The 19,514-nt window shown below is 59.1% G+C and overlaps 8 protein-coding genes across 8 annotated transcripts; 4 read left to right on the forward strand and 4 right to left on the reverse strand.

The window, feature by feature from the left end:
- Nucleotides 1-67: 67 nt before the first annotated feature.
- F5Z01DRAFT_175576 (Phophatidylserine decarboxylase-domain-containing protein) lies at nt 68-1,818 on the forward strand. The gene is made up of 2 exons (XM_046257946.1): nt 68-266; nt 320-1,818. Exons 1-2 carry the CDS (start codon nt 211-213, stop codon nt 1,620-1,622), a joined length of 1,359 nt encoding a protein of 452 aa, XP_046117059.1. The 5' UTR covers nt 68-210; the 3' UTR covers nt 1,623-1,818.
- Nucleotides 1,773-2,537, reverse strand: F5Z01DRAFT_682316 (glutathione S-transferase; the record flags this gene model as incomplete). Its single annotated transcript, XM_046265753.1, has 1 exon — nt 1,773-2,537. The coding sequence occupies one exon, from the start codon at nt 2,535-2,537 to the stop codon at nt 1,773-1,775; it is 765 nt and encodes a 254-aa protein (XP_046117060.1).
- A 566-nt stretch (nt 2,538-3,103) lies between these two features.
- F5Z01DRAFT_175486 (glycosyl hydrolase) lies at nt 3,104-5,447 on the reverse strand. Its single transcript, XM_046257942.1, has one exon. It carries the CDS (start codon nt 4,955-4,957, stop codon nt 3,206-3,208), a length of 1,752 nt encoding a protein of 583 aa, XP_046117061.1. The 5' UTR covers nt 4,958-5,447; the 3' UTR covers nt 3,104-3,205.
- Nucleotides 5,448-6,106: 659 nt separating this feature from the next.
- F5Z01DRAFT_675524 (uncharacterized protein) lies at nt 6,107-8,089 on the forward strand (the record flags this gene model as incomplete). The annotated part of the gene is made up of 1 exon (XM_046265156.1): nt 6,107-8,089. The coding sequence occupies one exon, from the start codon at nt 6,107-6,109 to the stop codon at nt 8,087-8,089; it is 1,983 nt and encodes a 660-aa protein (XP_046117062.1).
- Nucleotides 8,090-8,537: 448 nt separating this feature from the next.
- F5Z01DRAFT_175491 (glycosyl hydrolase) lies at nt 8,538-10,729 on the forward strand. Its single transcript, XM_046257943.1, has 2 exons — nt 8,538-9,120; nt 9,177-10,729. Exons 1-2 carry the CDS (start codon nt 8,985-8,987, stop codon nt 10,715-10,717), a joined length of 1,677 nt encoding a protein of 558 aa, XP_046117063.1. The 5' UTR covers nt 8,538-8,984; the 3' UTR covers nt 10,718-10,729.
- Nucleotides 10,730-12,542, reverse strand: F5Z01DRAFT_175492 (uncharacterized protein). The gene has a single exon (XM_046257944.1). It carries the CDS (start codon nt 12,320-12,322, stop codon nt 10,742-10,744), a length of 1,581 nt encoding a protein of 526 aa, XP_046117064.1. The 5' UTR covers nt 12,323-12,542; the 3' UTR covers nt 10,730-10,741.
- Nucleotides 12,543-12,642: 100 nt separating this feature from the next.
- F5Z01DRAFT_659209 (kinase-like domain-containing protein) lies at nt 12,643-13,696 on the forward strand. The gene has a single exon (XM_046263757.1). It carries the CDS (start codon nt 12,771-12,773, stop codon nt 13,635-13,637), a length of 867 nt encoding a protein of 288 aa, XP_046117065.1. The 5' UTR covers nt 12,643-12,770; the 3' UTR covers nt 13,638-13,696.
- A 2,052-nt stretch (nt 13,697-15,748) lies between these two features.
- On the reverse strand, nt 15,749-19,018 carry F5Z01DRAFT_624536 (uncharacterized protein; the record flags this gene model as incomplete). The annotated part of the gene is made up of 3 exons (XM_046261379.1): nt 15,749-17,598; nt 17,911-18,025; nt 18,149-19,018. Coding segments are annotated over 3 exons (2,835 nt in total), but the record flags the coding sequence as incomplete, so codon positions are not given.
- Between the last annotated feature and the right edge of the window lie 496 nt (nt 19,019-19,514).

Below are 19,514 nucleotides of genomic sequence, written 5' to 3' on the forward strand. Positions count from 1 at the left end.
CCGCCTCGGGAGGGTCCGATCGCGTCTGTCTGACATCATTGGAGATGGGAGGACATATGAGGATATATGAGGCCGCCAGGCGCGTGGAAGTTCACGGCGACGCGTGTCGAGAGCAATTGCGCAAGAAGTACTGATTAGGAACGAGCCAGCGCACAAGCAGCACGTTCAATCGCATCAGTCCCGCCACGACCAGATACATCCGCCGCCAAGATGGTACACCAGCACGGCGACCACCACGACATCCCTGCTCACTACCTTCGCAGAAAGCAAGTCAAATCAGTCTCTGGTATAGTGTGAAGCTCGACTAACTCGCAATAAGGCCTGGTGGTTGGCTGCCCGCAGACCACCGCATCCACCATGAATACGTCCGACGCCAGACCGAGCACGTCAAGACGCACCCCAAGGAGCCGCTGACGCCCGCCCTCGAAGCCTTCAAGGAGCTCATCGAGAACAACACGCGGGTGTACATGTACTTTCGGCAGATGTTCGAGGAGATCCCCAAGCAGCAAATCTACCAGATGGACGTGACCGGCAGCGCGCCGGCCATCCGTGACTACGAGACCCTGCTACAGGTCCTCAACCGCATCGTGGGCAAGGCGCCCGAGTGGACAGATGCAGAGGAGGCCGTCGGCGTTGTGGGAGTGCCCATGTGCGCCCTGTTCGACTACCCCATGGGCACGCCCAGCGGCTACGCCGCATTCCTGGACCCGGACGTCAACAAGGCGCTGAGGCGGGTGCTCAACGAATGGGGCAAGTTCCTGCAGACGCCCGCCTCGGCCGAGGTCCTCAAGGCCGGCCCCGGTGGGTGGTTTGGCCAGACCGGACTCAGCGATCTCATGGAGGTGGCCAACAAGCCGCTCGGCACGTCGCACAAGTTCGAGGACATGTACCAGTGCGACCCCACGGCCAAGCACTACGGCTTCAAGAGCTGGGACGACTTCTTCACGCGCCAGCTGCAGCCGGACGCGCGCCCCGTGGCCTCGCCCGAGGACGATTCAGTGGTGGCCAACGCGTGCGAGAGCAAGGTCTTCAACATCTCCTACAAGGCGCAGCTGCGGGACCGCTTCTACGCCAAGGGCCAGCCGTACTCCCTGCTGGACATGCTGGCGCACGACCCGCTGACGGAACAATTTGCCGACGCCACGGTGTACCAGGCCTTTCTGAATGCACTGAGCTACCACCGCTGGCACGCGCCCGTCTCGGGCACCATCAAGCGGGCCTTTGTGCAGGAGGGTACATACTTCTCCGAGCCGCTGTTTGAGGGTGTCGGCGCACCGGGCAACGACAAGATTGACAAGCGCGGCATCGGCCTCGCGCAGGGGTATCTGTCCAGCATGGCGACGCGGGCTGTCATCTTCATCGAGGCGGACAACAAGGACATTGGGCTCATGGCGGGTGTCTTTATCGGCATGGACGAGGTGAGCACGTGTGACATTACGGTCAAGGAGGGCCAGCATATTAAGAAGGGCGATGAGCTGGGCATGTTCCACTTTGGCGGTAGTTCGCACTGTCTCGTGTTTAGGAGTGGTGTCGAGCTGGAGGACTTTCCCAACCTGGGACGGGAGGAGAATGTGCCTGTCCGGGGGAAGCTGGCCGTGGCGAAGGCGAAGGCAAAGGCGTGAGAAATAGGGACTTCAATAATTTAATGTGCTTGATACATTCCTATTCATTCATTGGACCGGTCCGCGCCGACTCTAGTGCTGACTGCCATGCAGGGACGGACTTGAGCCCCCTGCTCATACTACTTATATAATCACTCCCAGCCCTCGCACTCACTGCTTCGCGTCCTGCTTCATGCCAGCCTGCACCCACTTCTGACCAGCCTTGGCGTCCTCCTCCAGCTCCTCGGGGCTCTTCTTCATCTGCTCAAACGCAGTGTGGGGCGTGGGGACGTGGCGTCCGGCCTCGAAGCCAGGGCGCTCGAGCAGCTTGTAGAGCCACTTCTTGAGGGCGGGGAAATCGTCAATCTCGACGCCGGCCCAGAAGCCGTGGGCGACCCAGCCCCAGCAGGAAATGTCGGCGACGGTGACCCTGTCGCCGACGAGGTAGCCGTGCGGGGCCTTGGCGAGGTGGGTGTCCATGGTGCGGTAGAGGCGGCGTGTCTCGTTGACGTAGCGGTTGATGCCGTAGGGGATCTTCTCGGGGGCGTAGCGGTTGAAGTGGTTGGCCTGGCCCTGCATGGGGCCGAGGCCGCCCATCTGCCACATGAGCCAGCTGGTGACCTCCCAGTGCTCGTTGCTGGCGTAGGGGTAGCTGACCTTGTGTTCCTTGTCGTAGGTGGCGGCGAGGTACTCGAGGATGGCGCCGGACTCGAAGATGCGGATGGTGTTGCCGTTGGCGTCCTTGTCGGTCATGGCGGGGATGCGGCCGTTGGGGTTGATGGCGAGGAACCAGTCCTCCTTCTGCTCGTTCTTGTCAAATGAGATCTTGTGCACCTTGTAGTCGAGGTTGAGCTCCTCGAGCATGATGGACGCCTTGATGCCGTTGGGCGTGCCCACAGTGTAGAGGGTGATGTTGGTGGGAGTCTTGGGCGCCATGGTTGCTGTTCGTGACGATGTGTGGATGAGAGTCCTTCTCAATGGCTGGAGATGTCTGGCGAGGTGAGTGAGACGAGATGTCATGAGTGAGTGAGTGGGTGGGTGAGAGATGGCAGCTGTCAGTGCACCGGCGGGAGGTGAGCTTTATGTCGACGATGAGCTCATCACTTCCACGCGCCGAGGAACGGTTCGGATGGTGGGGTTTGCGCCATCTCCTTTGCTCCTGCCTAGCTCTGGAGTTACGGGACGCTTGAAGATTGTTATTGGTAATTGGCAACAGCGGGCGGGGAGTCTTGGTCGCGCCTTCTCCGCCGCTTTGCTGATTTCCGCCTCCGCGCCGGTCCCGGTGACCTCATACATTCGAGTCCGACTGTCGAATCCGCGCTGCTTCGATTATGTTCGTCTATGCGGAGTGCTCTCTCAACCTGCGGAGTCATATGTTGATCAACCAGGTCTCGCTTCATTTTCAAACGTCCATTCTACCGTCTCCGCAACATGGCATTAATAAGCGAGACGACAAGTTCCGCAGCCGCCATGTCTTGCAGAAGGCGAGCGCTGATCAGATTTGATTTCACCCGAGATGACCATTGGGCGTGTCAACGCGACGCACAACAACATGGTTTCAGCTTGTCTATTCATTGGCATGACCTGTATCAAAGCACGCTTGTCTACTTCTTACAGCCAGTCTTACGCGTGATCACCGTATTCCAGCTGCCGTCGACACTCAGTCGCTGATACGCAACGTCCTTCACGCCAGCCTGTCCAAAGTCGAGCTCAAAGCTGCCACTCTCACCCGTCACCGTCGTGGCCTCGACATCGCCGGGCAACCCGACCACTCTATTGGATCCCTCTGTGAGATCAAAGGCAGCGCCCGGCTTGGACTCAACCTGCACAGTTACCTGCCCCTTCTGGGAGCAACTCGCTTCCATGTGCAGTGGGTACGTCCCCTTGGGCAGATCCTGATCTTGCGAGGTGAGATGCGTGGTGATGAGATCATTCGACCCGAAGCGGACATTTTCCTCGTCCAGCGTCATGCGCGTCGTGTAGAGGGACCGAGCGACCGTCGTGTCGTTGCGTCCGTGGTGCACGTAGAAGAGCTCTGCGCCCTTGGGTGTCTGACGAGTGACGTCCTGCGCACCAACGTGCACACCCTTGCCCTTGGGCGGCGAGGCGACGACGCTCCCGTGTCCGGTCGAGTAGATTGGTATCGCGGCGTCCGGGTCCTGTGACAGTATGGGGTTGCTGGTGGACTTGACGAACGGGCCCAGGGGTGACTCGGCCGTGGCGTAGCCGACGCTGTAGTTGGATGCCTCGTAGTTGTTGGCGCTGTACAGGATGATGTAGGTGGACTGGCCGTGTTGTCCCGGGCGCTTGAGGAGCGTGCTGCCCTCGGACCAACGACGGTCCTTCTTGGTGCCGTTGAAGACCTCGTAGTCGTTGACGTGGTAGTTCTCCCATGCCTGGGGATCAGCGCCGTACGAGATGACCGTCTGCCAGCCGTCCTTGCGCGGTGGGGCCCCGAGCTCGCCGGTCCCGTTGTACGAGGTGATGTTGCATGGAAGACTGGGTGCGTCGTGGGCGTGGATGTCCTTTTGCGACGCGATGATCTCGGGCATGGTCGAGGCCGTCGGGTCGTCCCACCACGCGCGGTCCATTTCGACGACGATGATATTGGACTCCTCAATGTATTTGCCCAGCTCGTCGTCCCAGTTCCAGTTGCGGTAGGCGTTGCGAGACGCGTACAAGTACACGCGCTCGTCCTCGTCAAAGAAGATGTTCACGTCAATGGTGGGGATAAAGGTGCCCATGGGCGCCGTCTGCCCCTCCTCCCGGCTCTGGGGCGGCAGCATCTGGTCCTTGTCCATGATCAGGTTGACGTCGTGGTAATTGGGATCAAACGGCCAGTAGTCAATGGGCTTGTCCTCAATCTCCTCGAACGGACCTGTGGGCGACTTGGAGACGGCGACGCCAATCTTGGAGGGCTCCTCAAACTCGGAGTAGCGAAAGTTGTCCGCCGTCAGGTCCTCCGTCATCCGCCCGGCGAAGAAGAAGAAATACCACCCCGTCTCCTCGTTGTGGTACGTCTCGGGCGCCCAGTACCAGTCGCGCGCCCAGCACGCCTGGCCACCCGGCAGCCTGTTCATGTCGTCGTCGTAGCAGGCACGCAGCACGCCGCCCTCGTGGCGGTGCCATGTCGCCAGGTCGGGGGAGCTGTAGATGGCAAAGTTGTATCCTGGATCGGCGCCCTCGGTGGAGTAGACGTAGTACTGGTGGCTGGCGGCGTCCCAGATGACATGGGGATCTGCGCCTGGGTGACGCGCCGCGTTGAAGAATTGGGGCGTCTTGACCTTGCCAGGGGGCGCGGCGACGGCAGAAGAGGCAAGGACGGCCGTGCCGACAAGGCAATTGAGGAGGCGCATCTTGTCGGGAAGCGATGGAACGGTGTACGGAGGACAGGCGTCTACGGTGAAGAGGGCGGCTGGTGCTTAAATATACCCCAGACTCCCTAGGGTCCCCGCAGTCGGCAATCATCCTGGTAATTCGGTCTTATTTCTCTGCCTAGATGACGCTAGATCCAGTTTTCATCCTACATGTCAACTTCGGGCGTCGGGCTGTTCAGAACCGAAGGCATTCTGGGATCTTTTGGCGAGTCGGAAGGCCTTGGTGGTCATACTGGCGAATAGGTGCTGGTAATAAACAATGAGAGGATACTGATGGCTCGGTTCGAGCTGGCAGGGTCCAAGAAACGAGAGTTCACTGCCGAGCCGAGAACTTGAAGTGCCTGGCTTCCGTTAGTGATGTTTCTATTCGAGCGCATCAGAGGCGCATGTGGTTTACCCCACAACCGTGGAGTCAGTCTGAACGACGGTGATTTAGTACTCTGTACCTTGTCTTGAACCTGATTGCGTATTATCTTAAGCAAGCACCAGTCAAGGTTATTTATTCCCCTCGAGACGGATATTGCATGCTTCTCCTCGACAAAATAAAGCCGCTTACCCTATACTGTCATAGACTGTTGGCATTTGCAAGTTGTGGCCTGTCAATGCACCAATAAAGCTGGCACTGATTCGGACAATGTCTGCTCAAAATTCTTAAAAAGAATTCAGTAATTTATTGAGATCAATCAAACAGCGCTCGAGCAGCTGTTCGAGTCAGACTCCGTGGACTGTCCCCAGCCCTCACCACGGGTTGGCTTTTCTTGGGTCAACAATGATGTTGCGATACGGGACAACTGCCCAACGCGAGTGATGCATCTGGCGTGCGCCCGTAATTAAAAAACAATTATTCGTCAGCACCGAGGTCGTGAGTCGCTGTTGATCTCCTACATAAGGCGTAAGGCTGACTGGTTGCGCGCTCCACCTCCCCCTGGGCAATGCATGCATCCCTGCTCATGGGCGCATCGCGTTTCAAATGTCATCCTGATGGATTTGAGTCTTCGACAACATAGGCAGCTTCACGTCTTTTTATGAACATCACCTCATGAGAAGGGAGCCGTTGCACGCTCCACCAGTCGCATGATGAATCCATTCAGAAGATCACGCGATCGCGCAACGGACAGGACTGTCGAGATGAGCGCCCTGGGGGAAGCGCCACCGACGGACAGCGCGCACCCCGGGACCGCATTGTTCAAGGCCTCCACAGAACGAGGCATGCACCGCGTGTTATCGGTCGACTCGCTCGCCCAGCCGCGGGACGAGAGTGAAGCCCTCGACGAGCCGCCACGATCCTCCCGCCCCTTGGCCTCCCATTTCAAGGCCTGGGCTCCAGAGGCTGGAGAAATCCTGCTAGGCATCGGCCTCTTCGTCGCACTCGTCGTCATCCTCAACACATACAATGGCCAACCACTCCCACAGTGGCCAATGGGTCTGACCCTTAACACTATCGTCGCCCTCCTCGCCACGCTGTGCCGCTCTATTATCATCCTGCCCGTCACGGAGGGTATCTCGCAGTTCAAGTGGAACTGGTTCGTGGCCGGCAAAAGACCTATCAAGGACCTCCTTATATTCGACCAAGCCAGTCGAGGGCCCTGGGGCTCCCTCCGCCTGCTGTTCCGCCTGCACGGACGACTCATGCCGCTGAGCCACGTGGCTGCCCTAGTCCTGGTTTCTGGTCTCGCGACGTCCTTCCTCACGCAGTCTGCCGTGTCGTATGAGTCGCGCCTCGCCGTCAGCGACAAGAGTGGCCGCGCGACGATCAAGAGAGCCAGCGTCTATCCGGCGACAACTGGTACCGAGGACAGCAGCGGCGATCTCGAGGTGCTCAAGCGCACGGCTCTGCAGGCGACCTTTCTGCATGTCGATGACCATTGGCCGGTCCCTGAGCCGACCTGCCCTAGCGGGAATTGCGACTATCCCGTGTACCACTCTCTCGGGCTATGCGTGAGCATGGAGAATGTGACGTCTGAACTAAAGCACAAGGAGATGGAAGGGAAGAATGGCGACACGACGGCCAGGCTCTCCCTTCTCAACGGCACAGTGTTCATGGACGATAAGGTGAACTCGGTTGTCGGTTTGCCCGACACCGTCAACGCGACGTCCCCCGAGCCCCTGGATTCAATTGACATGCCCGATGTGTCGCACATGACCGAAGAGGAAGCGTCTGACGCCATGGCCGAGGCTATGAAGAATTCTATCTGGCCTCCCGAGAGGAACTCGGTGGCAGGGTGGAAGAATCCCGACCTGCTGTCCGCGACGATTTCGCAGTTCTTCTTCATCTGGACCAACGACAAGGTGCCATACCAGGGCACGAGCAGCCGGTACCGCGCGGCCGAGGTGCTGTGGCATATCTGCGTCTACACGTACAACACGACGGCCCGCGACGGCGGCGCGACGACGGACACGCTCGACTCGGTCACCAAGATTGATTCAGTCATCAAGAAGACCGGGGAGAACGCATTCAACCTGACCGACAAGGACGGCCGGGACAAGTTTCGCGTCTCGAACAAGTACGCCTACGACTCCCTCGACAGCACATTCCGACGGGCGTTTCAGGGGGCGTGGTCGAGTCTCTGGGGCACGGACAGGGACTACAGTGAGATCAGCTCGCAGATGGCGAGGAACCTGTTTGACCGCGGGACCGACGACTACGAGGCTTACACTGCGATGACCGCGGCGGAGCGGGACGACATGCTATGGAGCAACCTGGGCAAGATGACGGGGACCATTGCGCAGAGCGTGACGACGTACATGCGCAACGCGGAGAAGACGGACGGCGAGGTCGTGGGGCAGGTACTCCAGACGGAGACGTTTGTCGTCGTGCGATGGGCGTGGCTGGCGTTCCTGGCTGCGCAGATGGGGTTGACGATTGTGTTTGTGGTGGCTGTGGCGATACACACGGCGCGGCTGGACGTGGACGTGGTCAAGAGCAACAATCTCTCGGAGCTTTTTGCGCAGCGGGGGAGAGGACAAGAGGAGGAGGGGGAGGAGGAGGAGGAGCCGCTGCTGGGTATCAAGACGCAGGTGGATAAGCTGGTCAAGGGGCGCTTGGTGCGGACGAGCGAGGCGTGGGTGTTGGATGTGCAGAGGGAGGAGGCGCCTGACGGGAAGCTGTGATTGATGCGTGAGGATGAAGATGATGATCGAAGAATGAGTGAACATGAAGTCTTTCCAGTACTTGCATGTCCAATTGAGTGCCTTCAGAACTAGAGGGTCGATATCCAAGGTGACGGTCTTTGGACGTGCGGTGTTGGTCACTGGGTCACAGAATTTACCATTCGACCTCTTTGCCTTGGTCCACGATGACCGCGCTTGGCGGCATAGGCCTCGCTGATATGGGCGTCTCTCGCTCGACCATCAGAAAGGGGACTGGGCCAGGCACTTGATGGGATCTTGCAAATGGGGTCTATCTAAGGATAAGCAACATGATGGCAGCGTGCTTTATCCTTATACTTTACACTAGTTGGACGGTCTCGAATCAATGGCTACGTATTCCCGATAAGCACCACGCTTTCTTTGCTTCTCGGGAATAGGAAAACTGCGTCCCCGAAGTGCTATAGTCTCTCGGTCTCGGTCCGAGATTCTGTCTGGGTGTAAGACAAGCCTGTCCAGTCGTCAAGCAACAAATGATTTGCGCACTGCGCCTCGCCCAAGGAGAGCCGTCTATAATAAAAGCTGCTAATGTTTTCGACTTAAAAAATCATTCCAATCCATTCTCCTCTTCGCCATGATAAATCTCGCCCGGTCTCGCCACTGCGTAGCGTCCCTCGCCGGCCCGACATGGAGAGGGGGCCCCAGTTTCCTCCCCCATGCATTCTCATGCATGTCATGCCCACACGCAGCATCCCCCATATCTTGTGTCGGCCCGCGGATTTAGCATAATGGTCCTCGCGGGGTTGCAAGGCCCGAATAGACTCCACGGTGCATCTACTTGTATTGGTATTCCTATGGCAGCTGCCTCCTCTTCCTCCATTCTCACGTCTCATCATCATCTAAAATCTAGACAGGAAGAATGGGCTCCCTCGACCCTTTACCACAATGGCACCACGAGCCAGTCTTCCACCTCAAAGCACCGAGAGGATGGATCAACGATCCCTGCGCACCTGGCTATGACCCGGCCACGGGGACATACCATCTATTCTACCAATGTAGGTCCTCTATCATCCGTGATCCAGCGCAGCCCAGGTCTGACCAGCCCACGCAGGGAATCCAAACTCTTGTGAATGGGGAGATATCACATGGGGCCACTTTACAAGCACAGATGGCCTGCGCTGGCGGCAGAATGGCAAGCGCCCTGCCATTGAGCCCGACATGCCCTATGACGACAAGGGCATCTTTACGGGGTGCTTTTGGCCGACGGGCCCGCGTGGTGAGAAGGATCAATTGACAGTTGTCTACACATCCATTGTCCAACTGCCCATACACTGGTCTATACCGTATAGTCGAGACTGCGCGGGATTGGCCATAGCCACTTCACGCGATGGCGGGCAAACGTGGCGGAAAAGTCCCCTCAATCCGATCCTCAAGGGCGAGCCAGAGGGTCTGACCGTCACTGGGTTCAGAGATCCATTCTTCGCAGAGTGGCCTGCGCTGGATAGGATGCGTGGAGAGCGATGCCTCTATGGTGTGGTCTCGGGTGGTATTGTCGACCAAGGTCCCAATGCGTTTGTGTACGCCGTTTCGCCGGACGATCTCACCACGTGGTCATACCTGGGACCCCTGAGCGAGGTATTCGTTGGCGCGCAGAGGCCGAACAAGTGGACAGGCGATCTTGGGGTGAACTGGGAGTGCGTCAACGTCGTCACGCTCGATACGCAGGATTTCCTCCTCATGGGCACCGAAGGCGGCCAGAAGCGGGGCCAACCCTCGGAACACGAGGCGTATGCCATGTGGATGGCGGGATCCCTCGAGCAGACGGCGGATGGCCCGCGGATGCAGCATGACTACAACGGCTTGCTGGACCATGGTAGCTTCTATGCTGCCAACTCCTATCTCGACCCGACCACGGGCGAACGTGTCGTCTGGGGCTGGATCAAGGAGGAGGAGCTCACGCTGGCGAGGAGGGAGGCCAAGGGCTGGACCGGCTGTCTTGCGCTGCCGAGAGAAGTCTTTCTGCTCAAGGTGCCAAATGTGGTTGGCACGCTCAAGACACCTTTGGATGAGATTGAGTCCCTGCGAATCACCCCCGAGGGTGTCGAGACGCTGGGGATCCGGCCACTGAAGAGCCTTGCTTCGCTGCGCAGGACACAGCCCAAGACCATAAGGAATATCCCAGGCGTATTGGGCAGGACCCGTCTTCCCACGCCGTCTTCGGGTAGCTGGGAGCTGGAGGCCATCGTGAACGTGCATCAGCGTCATCAGCGCGTCGGGTTCTACCTCAACCACGACGAGGACTACCACCACAGAACCAGCGTCTACTTCTCGCCGCAGGACGAAGAGATTGTAGTCGAGAGGGAGGCGTCGAACAGCGAGGATGATATTGTTCGGAACAACGTCAGCGGTGGATTCACGCTCTTCGTGACGGAGAAGGACGGCGTTGCGTCCACCGAGAAGCTGCATCTGCGCATCTTCCGCGACGGCGACGTCCTCGAGATCTTTGCCAACGACCGGTTCGCTCTGTCCACCATGGTGTACGCCAACGAGTCCGACTGCACGAACCTGAGCTGCTTCGTCGAGGGGGGCGACGCCGACATTGTCTTTGAGTCGATAGCAATATGGGAGGATCTGGACCGGGTACAATTCTGATGATGATGATGATAATAATAGAATTCATGTAACACCTCGCATCTCGACACTCGGGTGTCTTTCCTTGAGTAAACGAACCTTGTGTAGGAGATAGTGCCTCTGATCGTCGCGGATTCGCTCCAGGCCGAGTAAGAAATGGACCAGGAAGACCAAATCTTGCACTTGGGCTGTCAACTCAGTCTCGACCTTGTCGGGCCCGACGGGGAGGGTCAGGACGTCCGCAATGGTGTTCGTAATCTCAAAGAGCTTCTGCACAATGCCGCTGCCCTGCGTGCTGATACTCGACATGCTGTCCAGCCGGAGCACAAGCGTCCGGAGCTGAGTGGACAGCCGCTGCGCCGGGAAGTGCAGGGAGAGCGCCTCGTGCGTCGTCGGCCCGGATCGTAGTAGACCGCGCGACAGGGCGAGCTGCCAGACAACGGTCCGCATCCATAGCCTCGTGACGTAAATATCGGCGTGTTGCGACTCGCTGAGGCCGGCGCCGTTACTCATCCGGAGCATAATCTCGGCCTGCTCGGCGTTGTGCTCGTCCGCGTCGAGTTCGGCCTGCCGGCTCTCGACCCAGTGTACGTCCAGCGCGGGTATGCTCTCGTCGTCGGCTTCCTCGTTGATGCGATAGGCCACGAAGCGACGGTCCATGATGCGGAAGAGACTGATCAGCCGGTTGAAGCCGACCTGGATGCTGGGCGGTAAGCTGGCGTCGTGGTCCGGGAGACCCACGAGTGGTGTGAGAATGGCAGGATAGCCAGAATGCATGGTGAGGAACCGCTCGTGGATAAAGGCCTCCCAGTACAGTCGCTGAAACTTGGGCCGTTGCGCGCCTTGCGGGATCGAATCGTCGGCCTTGAGCGTCTGCAGCATGGTAATGCCCTCCCGCAGCAGGGCGAAGCTGCGGTCGAAGCGCTTAAAGGCCATCATGGCGATCTCGAGGTAGATGCAGGTGGTGATGCGCTTGATGCTAACGAGGGACTCCTCGATGAGATGGCCGTTGGGGCCGATGCGGAGATCGGCCCGCTTGTGCGCCTCGAGGCTCAGCTGCATCATCTCGTTGACCTGGGCGCTCGCGAGACCGGAGACCCTGTTGTTGTCCGGCTGGGCGAGGAAGGTGGTGACGGCCCCGTAGGCGTGGACCAAGGCGGCGTCCTCGAAGCTGTCGTGCATGTTGGCGATGGCGCTCTCCATGTCTTTGGTGTCGAGGATCGGGTTCACCGGGTAGACCAGCTTCTCGAACTGGGGGAGCAGTCCGGTGAAAAAGGCTGGCGTGTAGGCTGTCGACGAGGCCAGCGAGTCGAACAGCGACAGGGCCCGAGGGCTGAACGATGCCGACCCAGGCGAGGCGGCTGACTTGCGTGCGTCGGATGGTGAGTTGGGGGAGAGGCCGCTCTCGTCCTGGGACGCCGCCTCGTGCGGGTGGTGGTGCTGGTGGTCCTCGCCGCGCACCTTGGCCACGAGCCGGCCGCGGATCGGGTTCTTGCGCTTGCTGGCCGGCGTGACGACGCATTGAACGTCAAAATGGACGCACTGATGGCACGGCTGCTGCCCGTCGCATTTGACCTTGCGAATTCGACAGCCGTCGCAGGCGCGCGACGTACGGTGGGCGGACATGGCAGGCAGGCGAAGGATGAGGTGGGTGTGTCGCGACGATGACACATGAACAGACGCACGTCGCGTCGACGCGTCTAACGTGAGGTCTGCACGAGCAGCGCCACTGTGACTGTCGGCAATTGGGTCTAGGATACGAATTCAATGACCGGCGAGGTCTTTGCGAGCATCAGATTGTGGTGAGGAGGGTTGTAGTGAGGTGAGGCTGTCGCCACTCACTCACTCTGGGGCTCATAGCACCGGTTGGGAAGGGGCCCGACGCCCGAGGGACTAGACGGGGAGACCGCCCCCACCTCCCCCAAAATTGCAGTCATCCTCTGCCAGTGACTTCAGTGCAAACCCTCCTTCCTCAAGTTTGGCGACCCAGAGTGAAGCGCCAGGCTGCCGCCTCTTCAGCCTTTGCCCGACCGACTGAAAAACCTTCTTCGGCCTCTAATTACGAAAGGAGAACATGGGGAATGCATATGAGCTACCGTACTATGCGCCCGACTGGCGGCTCCCAACTCCACTTCCGTCGCCGCATATTATCGAGGAAAACGGAGAGATCCTGCAAGAGCAAACCGGTCGACGCGTCGTTCGTTTCGGCAACTGCTACATCATAAAATACGGCTCAAATGTTAGTCTAACTGAGGGTAAGAATATGCTCTTCGTACGCGAGACGCAATCAGTTCAGGTACCAGAGGTCTTCGCTCTGTACTCCACCGAAGATACAGAGGGGCAAAACACCAACTATATTGTCATGGAAAATATTCCAGGTCACCATCTTGATACCATCTGGGCCCAATTGGACTCCTCGGAGAAGAGCAACATAGCAAGCCAACTACGGGTTTATTTCAACGCTCTTCGAAACCTCCCAACGCCCGGATATTTCGGGTGCATTGGCAGACGACCATTTGAGGAGTCCATGTTTTGGACCGCACCTGAAGACGATGTCGAAGACGGACTGATTAGCGGGCCTTTTGATTCAGAGGCGGAATTCAACAACGCCTTGGTCCAAAAGTACCTTTACAACAGCGGATTGGATCCGAAGGCCGCGTATTATCGTCGTGTGCTCCCGCTCGTTCTGCGCGATCATAATCCGGTGTTTACCCATGGTGACCTACAAAGAAAGAACATCATCATAAAGGAGAGTGGAATGGCTGTTCTAATTGATTGGGAGACAGCGGGTTGGTATCCAGAGTATTGGGAATATGCGCTGGCCATGTTTGCTTGTGGGGCTTGGCAGGATGACTGGCATGAAATTGTTGGCTATAGCCTCGCGGAGTACCCAAATGAATATGCATGGTTTGATATGCTAAGGAGAGAATTGTGGTCTTAGACGGTCCCATCTACTATCGTAACGCTCGAAGCTCACATTGCGGCGAGCTTGAGGAAATGGTAAGCAGTGGGACACGCAATTCACCAACACCAATGTGAAGCCAGCTCGATTTGGTGGGGTAGGGCCTGCCTAGGCAGGCAGGCGTCACGTTTCCCCCGCAAATCCAGTCAATCGCAAGTTCCGCCAGGCTCCAGCCGCAACGACGCGCCTTTCCTCAGTCAACTTCTATCATCACCACTGGCGTCGACATTCACATCTGCTCCCGTCGCAATGTTCAACAACGCGCTCCATTGCAGCTCGCTCAATCGGTGCGCTCTATTCACAGCTCCAAGGGTCCTCCTTCTCACTACGCGTACCGCGACGTCAAGCTCGTTCACAATGTTTGTTGTCCTCTGCCGAACATGCGGACCACAACTTCTCGAAAACACTTGACAATGACCGTCACAAGTGCGCAAACGGTAGGATACCAGTGTTGGACAACAATCCTTCATTAATTATACAGCTGAACCCAGTGCACCCTGGTGCAAGAAACCCTCGAAATCGACGGTTCTCACAGCCTCAGCTCCAACTAACTCGACCTTGCCAGAAGCCCCAACGCCGCATCAGAACCAAAACAGACAGAATAACGAGGCCCAAGCCTCGGAACCCATTTCAACCACAAATGTCAAATACACCTGGCTCCGAAATCGCCGCACAGAAGGCATGCAGCTTGACTCGCTGCCTTACAAGCTGATGAGGCCAGACAGGACTGATCCGGTGCAGAGGCCCGCGACACACGTGCAGAGGTTGACCAAGGCCGGAACGCAGGCGTTGATCTTGGCGGCGCACTGACTGGCCTGCGTGCAACTCCTCGACTTGCAGGTGCCGCCTTCGCAAACTTGGGTAGAGCTGCAGGCCGGGCCGGTGCCGCATCCAGTGCCAGTGCCAGTACCAGTGCCAGTACCGCCACCAGTGCCAGTACCAGTGCCAGTACCGCCACCAGTACCAGTACCAGTGTCACCAGTGCCAGTACCAGTGCCACCAGTGCCAGTACCAGTGCCACCAGTGCCAGTACCAGTGCCACCGGTGCCAGTACCGCCACCAGTGCCAGTACCAGTGCCACCAGTGCCAGTACCAGTGCCACCAGTGCCAGTACCAGTGCCACCAGTGCCAGTACCAGTGCCACCAGTGCCAGTACCACCACCAGTGCCAGTACCACCACCAGTGCCAGTACCGCCAGTGCCTGTACCACCACCAGTGCCAGTGCCAGTGCCAGTACCGCCAGTGCCAGTACCGCCAGTGCCAGTACCAGTACCGTCGGGCTGACAGCCGCCAAATAGGGTGCAACTCTGGCCCTCAGGGCACACTTGTCCTGAACCAAGGCAAACCCGGGCACTCAAGAGGCACTGACCAGCGACACAGACATTGATAGTGCCATCGCAGCTGCCGCCGCACGTACCATCCCCTGGCAAGCTGACAGCGGCGGTGCAAGTGTTGTCTGTACCGCAGATGTCGCCCTCGGCACACAGGACGTCGCCGCAGACACGAGCGTTGAGAACACACTGGCCACCCAGGCACACACTGATACCGTTGCACGTTTCTCCGCCACAGGAACCTCCAGTCGAGATGTCGACACATGTGTTCGCAAGAGTACCACAGGTCTGGGCAATGTTGCATAACGTTGTGCCACATACACGGCCTGAGTCGACACACTGGCCATCGAAACATGTCTCGGTGCCAGCGCAGGTAGCACCGCCACAAGCACCGGTTCCGCCGCCGCCGCCGCCGCCGTTGTCAACGCATTGGCTGTTTTGGCAAGTCTGATCAGGTCCACAGAGGACGGGGGGGATGCCGCAAAGATTGGTGCTAAGAACGCAATTGCCTTCGAAGCAGACATTGAGAGTGCCCGAACATTCGACCCCAGAGCAAGGGTCGCCCCCGACTCCAGAGTCTACGCAAGCGCCATCTGTGCAGACCTGACCCACGTTACAGAGGGTGGGCAGCGTACCGCAGACGAGGTCTCCCAACACGCACTCGCCCAGGAAGCAGACATCAGTGCCTGAACAAGTGACGCCGTCGCAAGGATCGGTGTTGCCGCCACCGCCACCACCACCACCACCACCACCAGCCGAGCACGCGCCATTCGCGCAGGTCTGGCCAGGCAGGCACACGACATCACCGCAGATGAGATCCGGGAGGACACATTCGCCGCCGAAGCAGATATTGGGTGAGGAGCAGTCCCCGCAAGACGTATCCACTGGAATACACTGCCCGGCGACGCAAGTTTCATTTGGGTCACAGACCGTGTCGGTTCCGCAGATGAGGTCAGAGAGAACGCACTGGCCGTTGAGGCAGACTTGCGCACCGGTGCACTGTGCGCCACCGCAATCCGTCGGATCACCGACATCGATGCAGACACCGCTGGCGCAAGTTTGATCGGGACTGCAGATAATGGAGCCACAGACGAGGTTGCCAAGGACACAATTTCCGTTGAGGCAAATCTCAATGTCGCTACAGGTAGCGCCGTTGCAGTCTGTGGGATCACCAGTGGGAAGACAGACGCCATTGTTGCAAGTGTTGCCGTCCGGGCAGAGGATGCCGCCGCAGAGGTCTGTGCCAGGTACACAAACGTTGTCAACGCAGACCTCATCCGAGGTGCAAGTGTCCCCTCCGCAAGAATCCGGGGCTTGGTTAGGCACGCAGACGTTGCTGATGCACGTCTCATCAGCGCCGCAGGTCTGCCCGCCGCATAGGCCAGGCACACAGACGCCGTCGACGCACGTCTCGTCGCCTTGACAGATGTCTGTGCCACCACAGAGGAGGTTGTTGGGCACGCACTGGTTGTTGACGCAGATTTCGACACCATCCTGACAGGTGCTCGAGCCGCAGCTGCCAGTTGCATCGGGCACGCAGACACCGTTAACACAGGTCTGGCCGTCGCCGCAAGGATCGTCGGAGCAGTCGCTGGGACCAGTCAAAGGTACGCAGACACCGTTGACGCAAATGTCTGTTCCCTGGCATGTTGCGTCGCCGCAGTTGCCAGTGTCCACTGGCACACAGATGCCTCCGACGCAGGTCTCCTGGTCAGTGCATGTTGTATCGCCGCATTGGCCAGTGCCGCCATTCGGGACACACACGTTGTTGATGCAAGACTCGGTGTCATCGCAAGTAGCACCACCGCAAGTGCCGCCGGCGTTGTTGGGCACGCAAACACCCGAGAAGCATGTCTCGTCGGCTGTGCATGTCTGCCCGTTGCAAACACCTGGTGTGGTGTTGGGCACACAGGTATTGTCGACGCAGATCTCGGCGCTCGTGCATGTCGTGTCGCCGCAGGTCACCGGTGGGATGGTGGCAGGGACGCAGACACCCAGCACGCAAGTCTCGTCACCAGAGCATTGGCCACCGCAAGTATCAGACGGCGGAGTGCCAGGCACGCAGCTGTTGTCAATGCAGACCTCGCCGTCGGAGCAGTCTTCGCCGCCACAGTTGTCCGAAGGGGCCACTGGTGTGCAGAGACCTCCGATGCAGATCTCACTGTCCTGGCAAGTGTCGCCGTTGCAGTCACTGGGGTCGCCCTGAGGGACGCAATTGTCCAAGATGCACAGGAAGCCGTCAGGGCAGGTTCGGCCCTGCGCGCCGCAGTTCTCGGGGCCCGTGATCGGGGCGCAGGAGCCGTCGATGCAGGTGGTTCCAGCCGGACACACGCCATTCTCTTGGCGACGGAAGAAGAACAGGCGACTGGGCAACACGGCGCCACAGGAGCCGGGGTCGGTGATGGCGGCGCAGCTTCCAGCCCGGCAGATGGAGTTGGCTGGGCATGGAGGATCGCACTGAGGGCCACCGGGGGGGATTCCGTTGCCGCCGTCTCCATTGCCGCCGCCTCCATTGTCGCCGCCCCCGTTGTCGTTACCGCCGCCGTTGTTGTTGCCGCCGCCGTTGTTGTTGCCGCCGCCGTTGTTGTTGCCGCCGCCTCCAGGCTGGCCTCCAGGTTGACCCGGGGTACCACCTTGGTCACCTCCCTGGGGATTCCCGCCAGCGCCGTCACCGCCAGCATCAGAGCCGCCAGCACCGGAGCCGCCAGCACCGGAACCGCCAGCACCAGAACCGCCAGCACCAGAACCGCTAGCACCAGAACCACCGGCACCAGAACCGCCGGCACCAGAACCGCCGGCACCAGAACCGCCAGCGCCAGAACCGCCAGCACCAGAACCGCCAGCACCAGAACCGCTAGCACCAGAACCGCCAGCACCAGAACCGCCAGCACCAGAACCGCCAGCACCAGAACCGCCAGCACCAGAACCGCCAGCACCAGAACCGCCAGCACCAGAACCGCCCGCACCAGAACCGCCCGCACCAGAACCAGCACCGGCACCAGCACCGCCAACACTGGAAGGGTCCGAGTTGCCGGGCTCTGCGCCATTGGAGGCATCAATGCGGCGAGTGGGTGTCGCATTGCCATCATCGCCATCCGGAGCCTGGCAAACCTCAATGGCCGGGTCTGAAGCGGAATCCTCTGACAGAAGATCGGGAACGCAGATGTCCGAAATACAGACATTGCCGTCCTCGCAGGGGTTTCCTGAAGAGTTGCAGGCTGAGAGGTCTGTGCTGATCGAGATGGGGGTACACTCGCCATTCAAGCAAATCGAGCCAGGCCCGCAGCCACCGCTGCCACAAGTTTGATCGTCGTCTGCAGCAGGCGGGAGTTCGAGTGTCTGACAAGTGTCGGAAATACAAAGCTCGCCCGCCGCGCATCCCACGCGATCAGGGCCACAGTGACTCGAGTCTGTGCCAACACTCAAGCTGGCGCAAACGCCATCGTTGCAGCTCGCCCGCAGGGGGCAGTCAGCCGCGGAGTTGCAAACAACAGAGTTCGTACCAATGCTGAAGGGAGTGCATTCGCCCTCCAAGCACCAGTTGCCGGGATCGCAAACCTCAGCTGGGTCACCGCAGCTGTTGGCATCCGAGCCAATGTTGAGTGGGAAGCAGACGCCGTTGACGCAAACCTCACTGGCGGCGCAGGTTGTCTCGTTGATGCCACAGCGTGTAGGATCGACCGTAATCTGAATAGGCTTGCATGCATTGTCGCTGTCGCACACCTGGCCGACGCCGCACGAATCATCGCAGGTAGGGCCTCCGGGTGCAGTGAAGTTGAGGGGAATGCAGGACCCGACAACGCACAGCTCTCCAGACTGACAAGCATTGCCTGGACCGCCGCAGTTGGCCGGGTCGATGCCAATGGTGTTGGATGTGCAGGTGCCGCCAACGCATATGCCGCTGTTGGAGCAAACATCAGTGGCAAAGGGGATGGGGGATTGGTCTTGTTGTTGTCTGGCATTGAGGTGCAACACGGACCGAGCTGTGACGACGGTGGCCCATAGCGCCAGGGACTTGATGGTCGCCATTGTGAGAAAGAGTTGGTATGGCGATGATCCTATTGGCGAGGATCTTGCAGAATCTCAACGACTTGGATCAGGGAACTCCGGGTCAGCTTTATATCAGCACGTCCGCGCGCCGGCACCATTCCCCTCTGCAAGCATCAGAGGCCTCGTGGACACGCGACGGTCTGGGCCATGGCGAGATGGCTCATCTTTCGCACTCGCTACTCAAACAGGAAGAGCTGCCCAGTCGCGGTTCGCGCCTCGAGCTGGTGGACGCCAAGGCGCCGTTCGACCTCGACGCCAGCCAGCTGAACTGTAACAGACGGCCGCCAGCATTCCAGGAGATCTCCATCCGGGTGGCCACCTGCGCGCTATGATGGACGACGGACGTCAAGAAGAGAACAGACCTCGATCATGATGATACATGGCTGAACAACATTTGCTAGCCGGACTTGGCCAAGGCCATGTCGATGGAGGCTGGGGGTTCACGGAAGAGGCTGACATTGCTGCCTTTGATTGG

Source organism: Emericellopsis atlantica, assembly GCF_019669845.1.
Source record: "Emericellopsis atlantica unplaced genomic scaffold F5Z01scaffold_18, whole genome shotgun sequence".
Lineage (NCBI taxonomy): Eukaryota > Fungi > Ascomycota > Sordariomycetes > Hypocreales > Bionectriaceae > Emericellopsis > Emericellopsis atlantica.

Excerpts from the sequence above, each read along its gene's own strand:
- F5Z01DRAFT_175491 (XM_046257943.1), top strand. The coding sequence starts at position 8,985 with ATGGGCTCCCTCGACCCTTTACCACAATGGCACCACGAGCCAGTCTTC. Across the intron at positions 9,121-9,176 it reads ATACCATCTATTCTACCAAT|GGAATCCAAACTCTTGTGAA; the intron begins GTAGGTCCTCTA and ends CAGCCCACGCAG.
- F5Z01DRAFT_175492 (XM_046257944.1), bottom strand. The coding sequence starts at position 12,322 with ATGTCCGCCCACCGTACGTCGCGCGCCTGCGACGGCTGTCGAATTCGC.
- F5Z01DRAFT_175576 (XM_046257946.1), top strand. The coding sequence starts at position 211 with ATGGTACACCAGCACGGCGACCACCACGACATCCCTGCTCACTACCTT. Across the intron at positions 267-319 it reads GCTCACTACCTTCGCAGAAA|GCCTGGTGGTTGGCTGCCCG; the intron begins GCAAGTCAAATC and ends ACTCGCAATAAG.
- F5Z01DRAFT_175486 (XM_046257942.1), bottom strand. The coding sequence starts at position 4,957 with ATGCGCCTCCTCAATTGCCTTGTCGGCACGGCCGTCCTTGCCTCTTCT.
- F5Z01DRAFT_659209 (XM_046263757.1), top strand. The coding sequence starts at position 12,771 with ATGGGGAATGCATATGAGCTACCGTACTATGCGCCCGACTGGCGGCTC.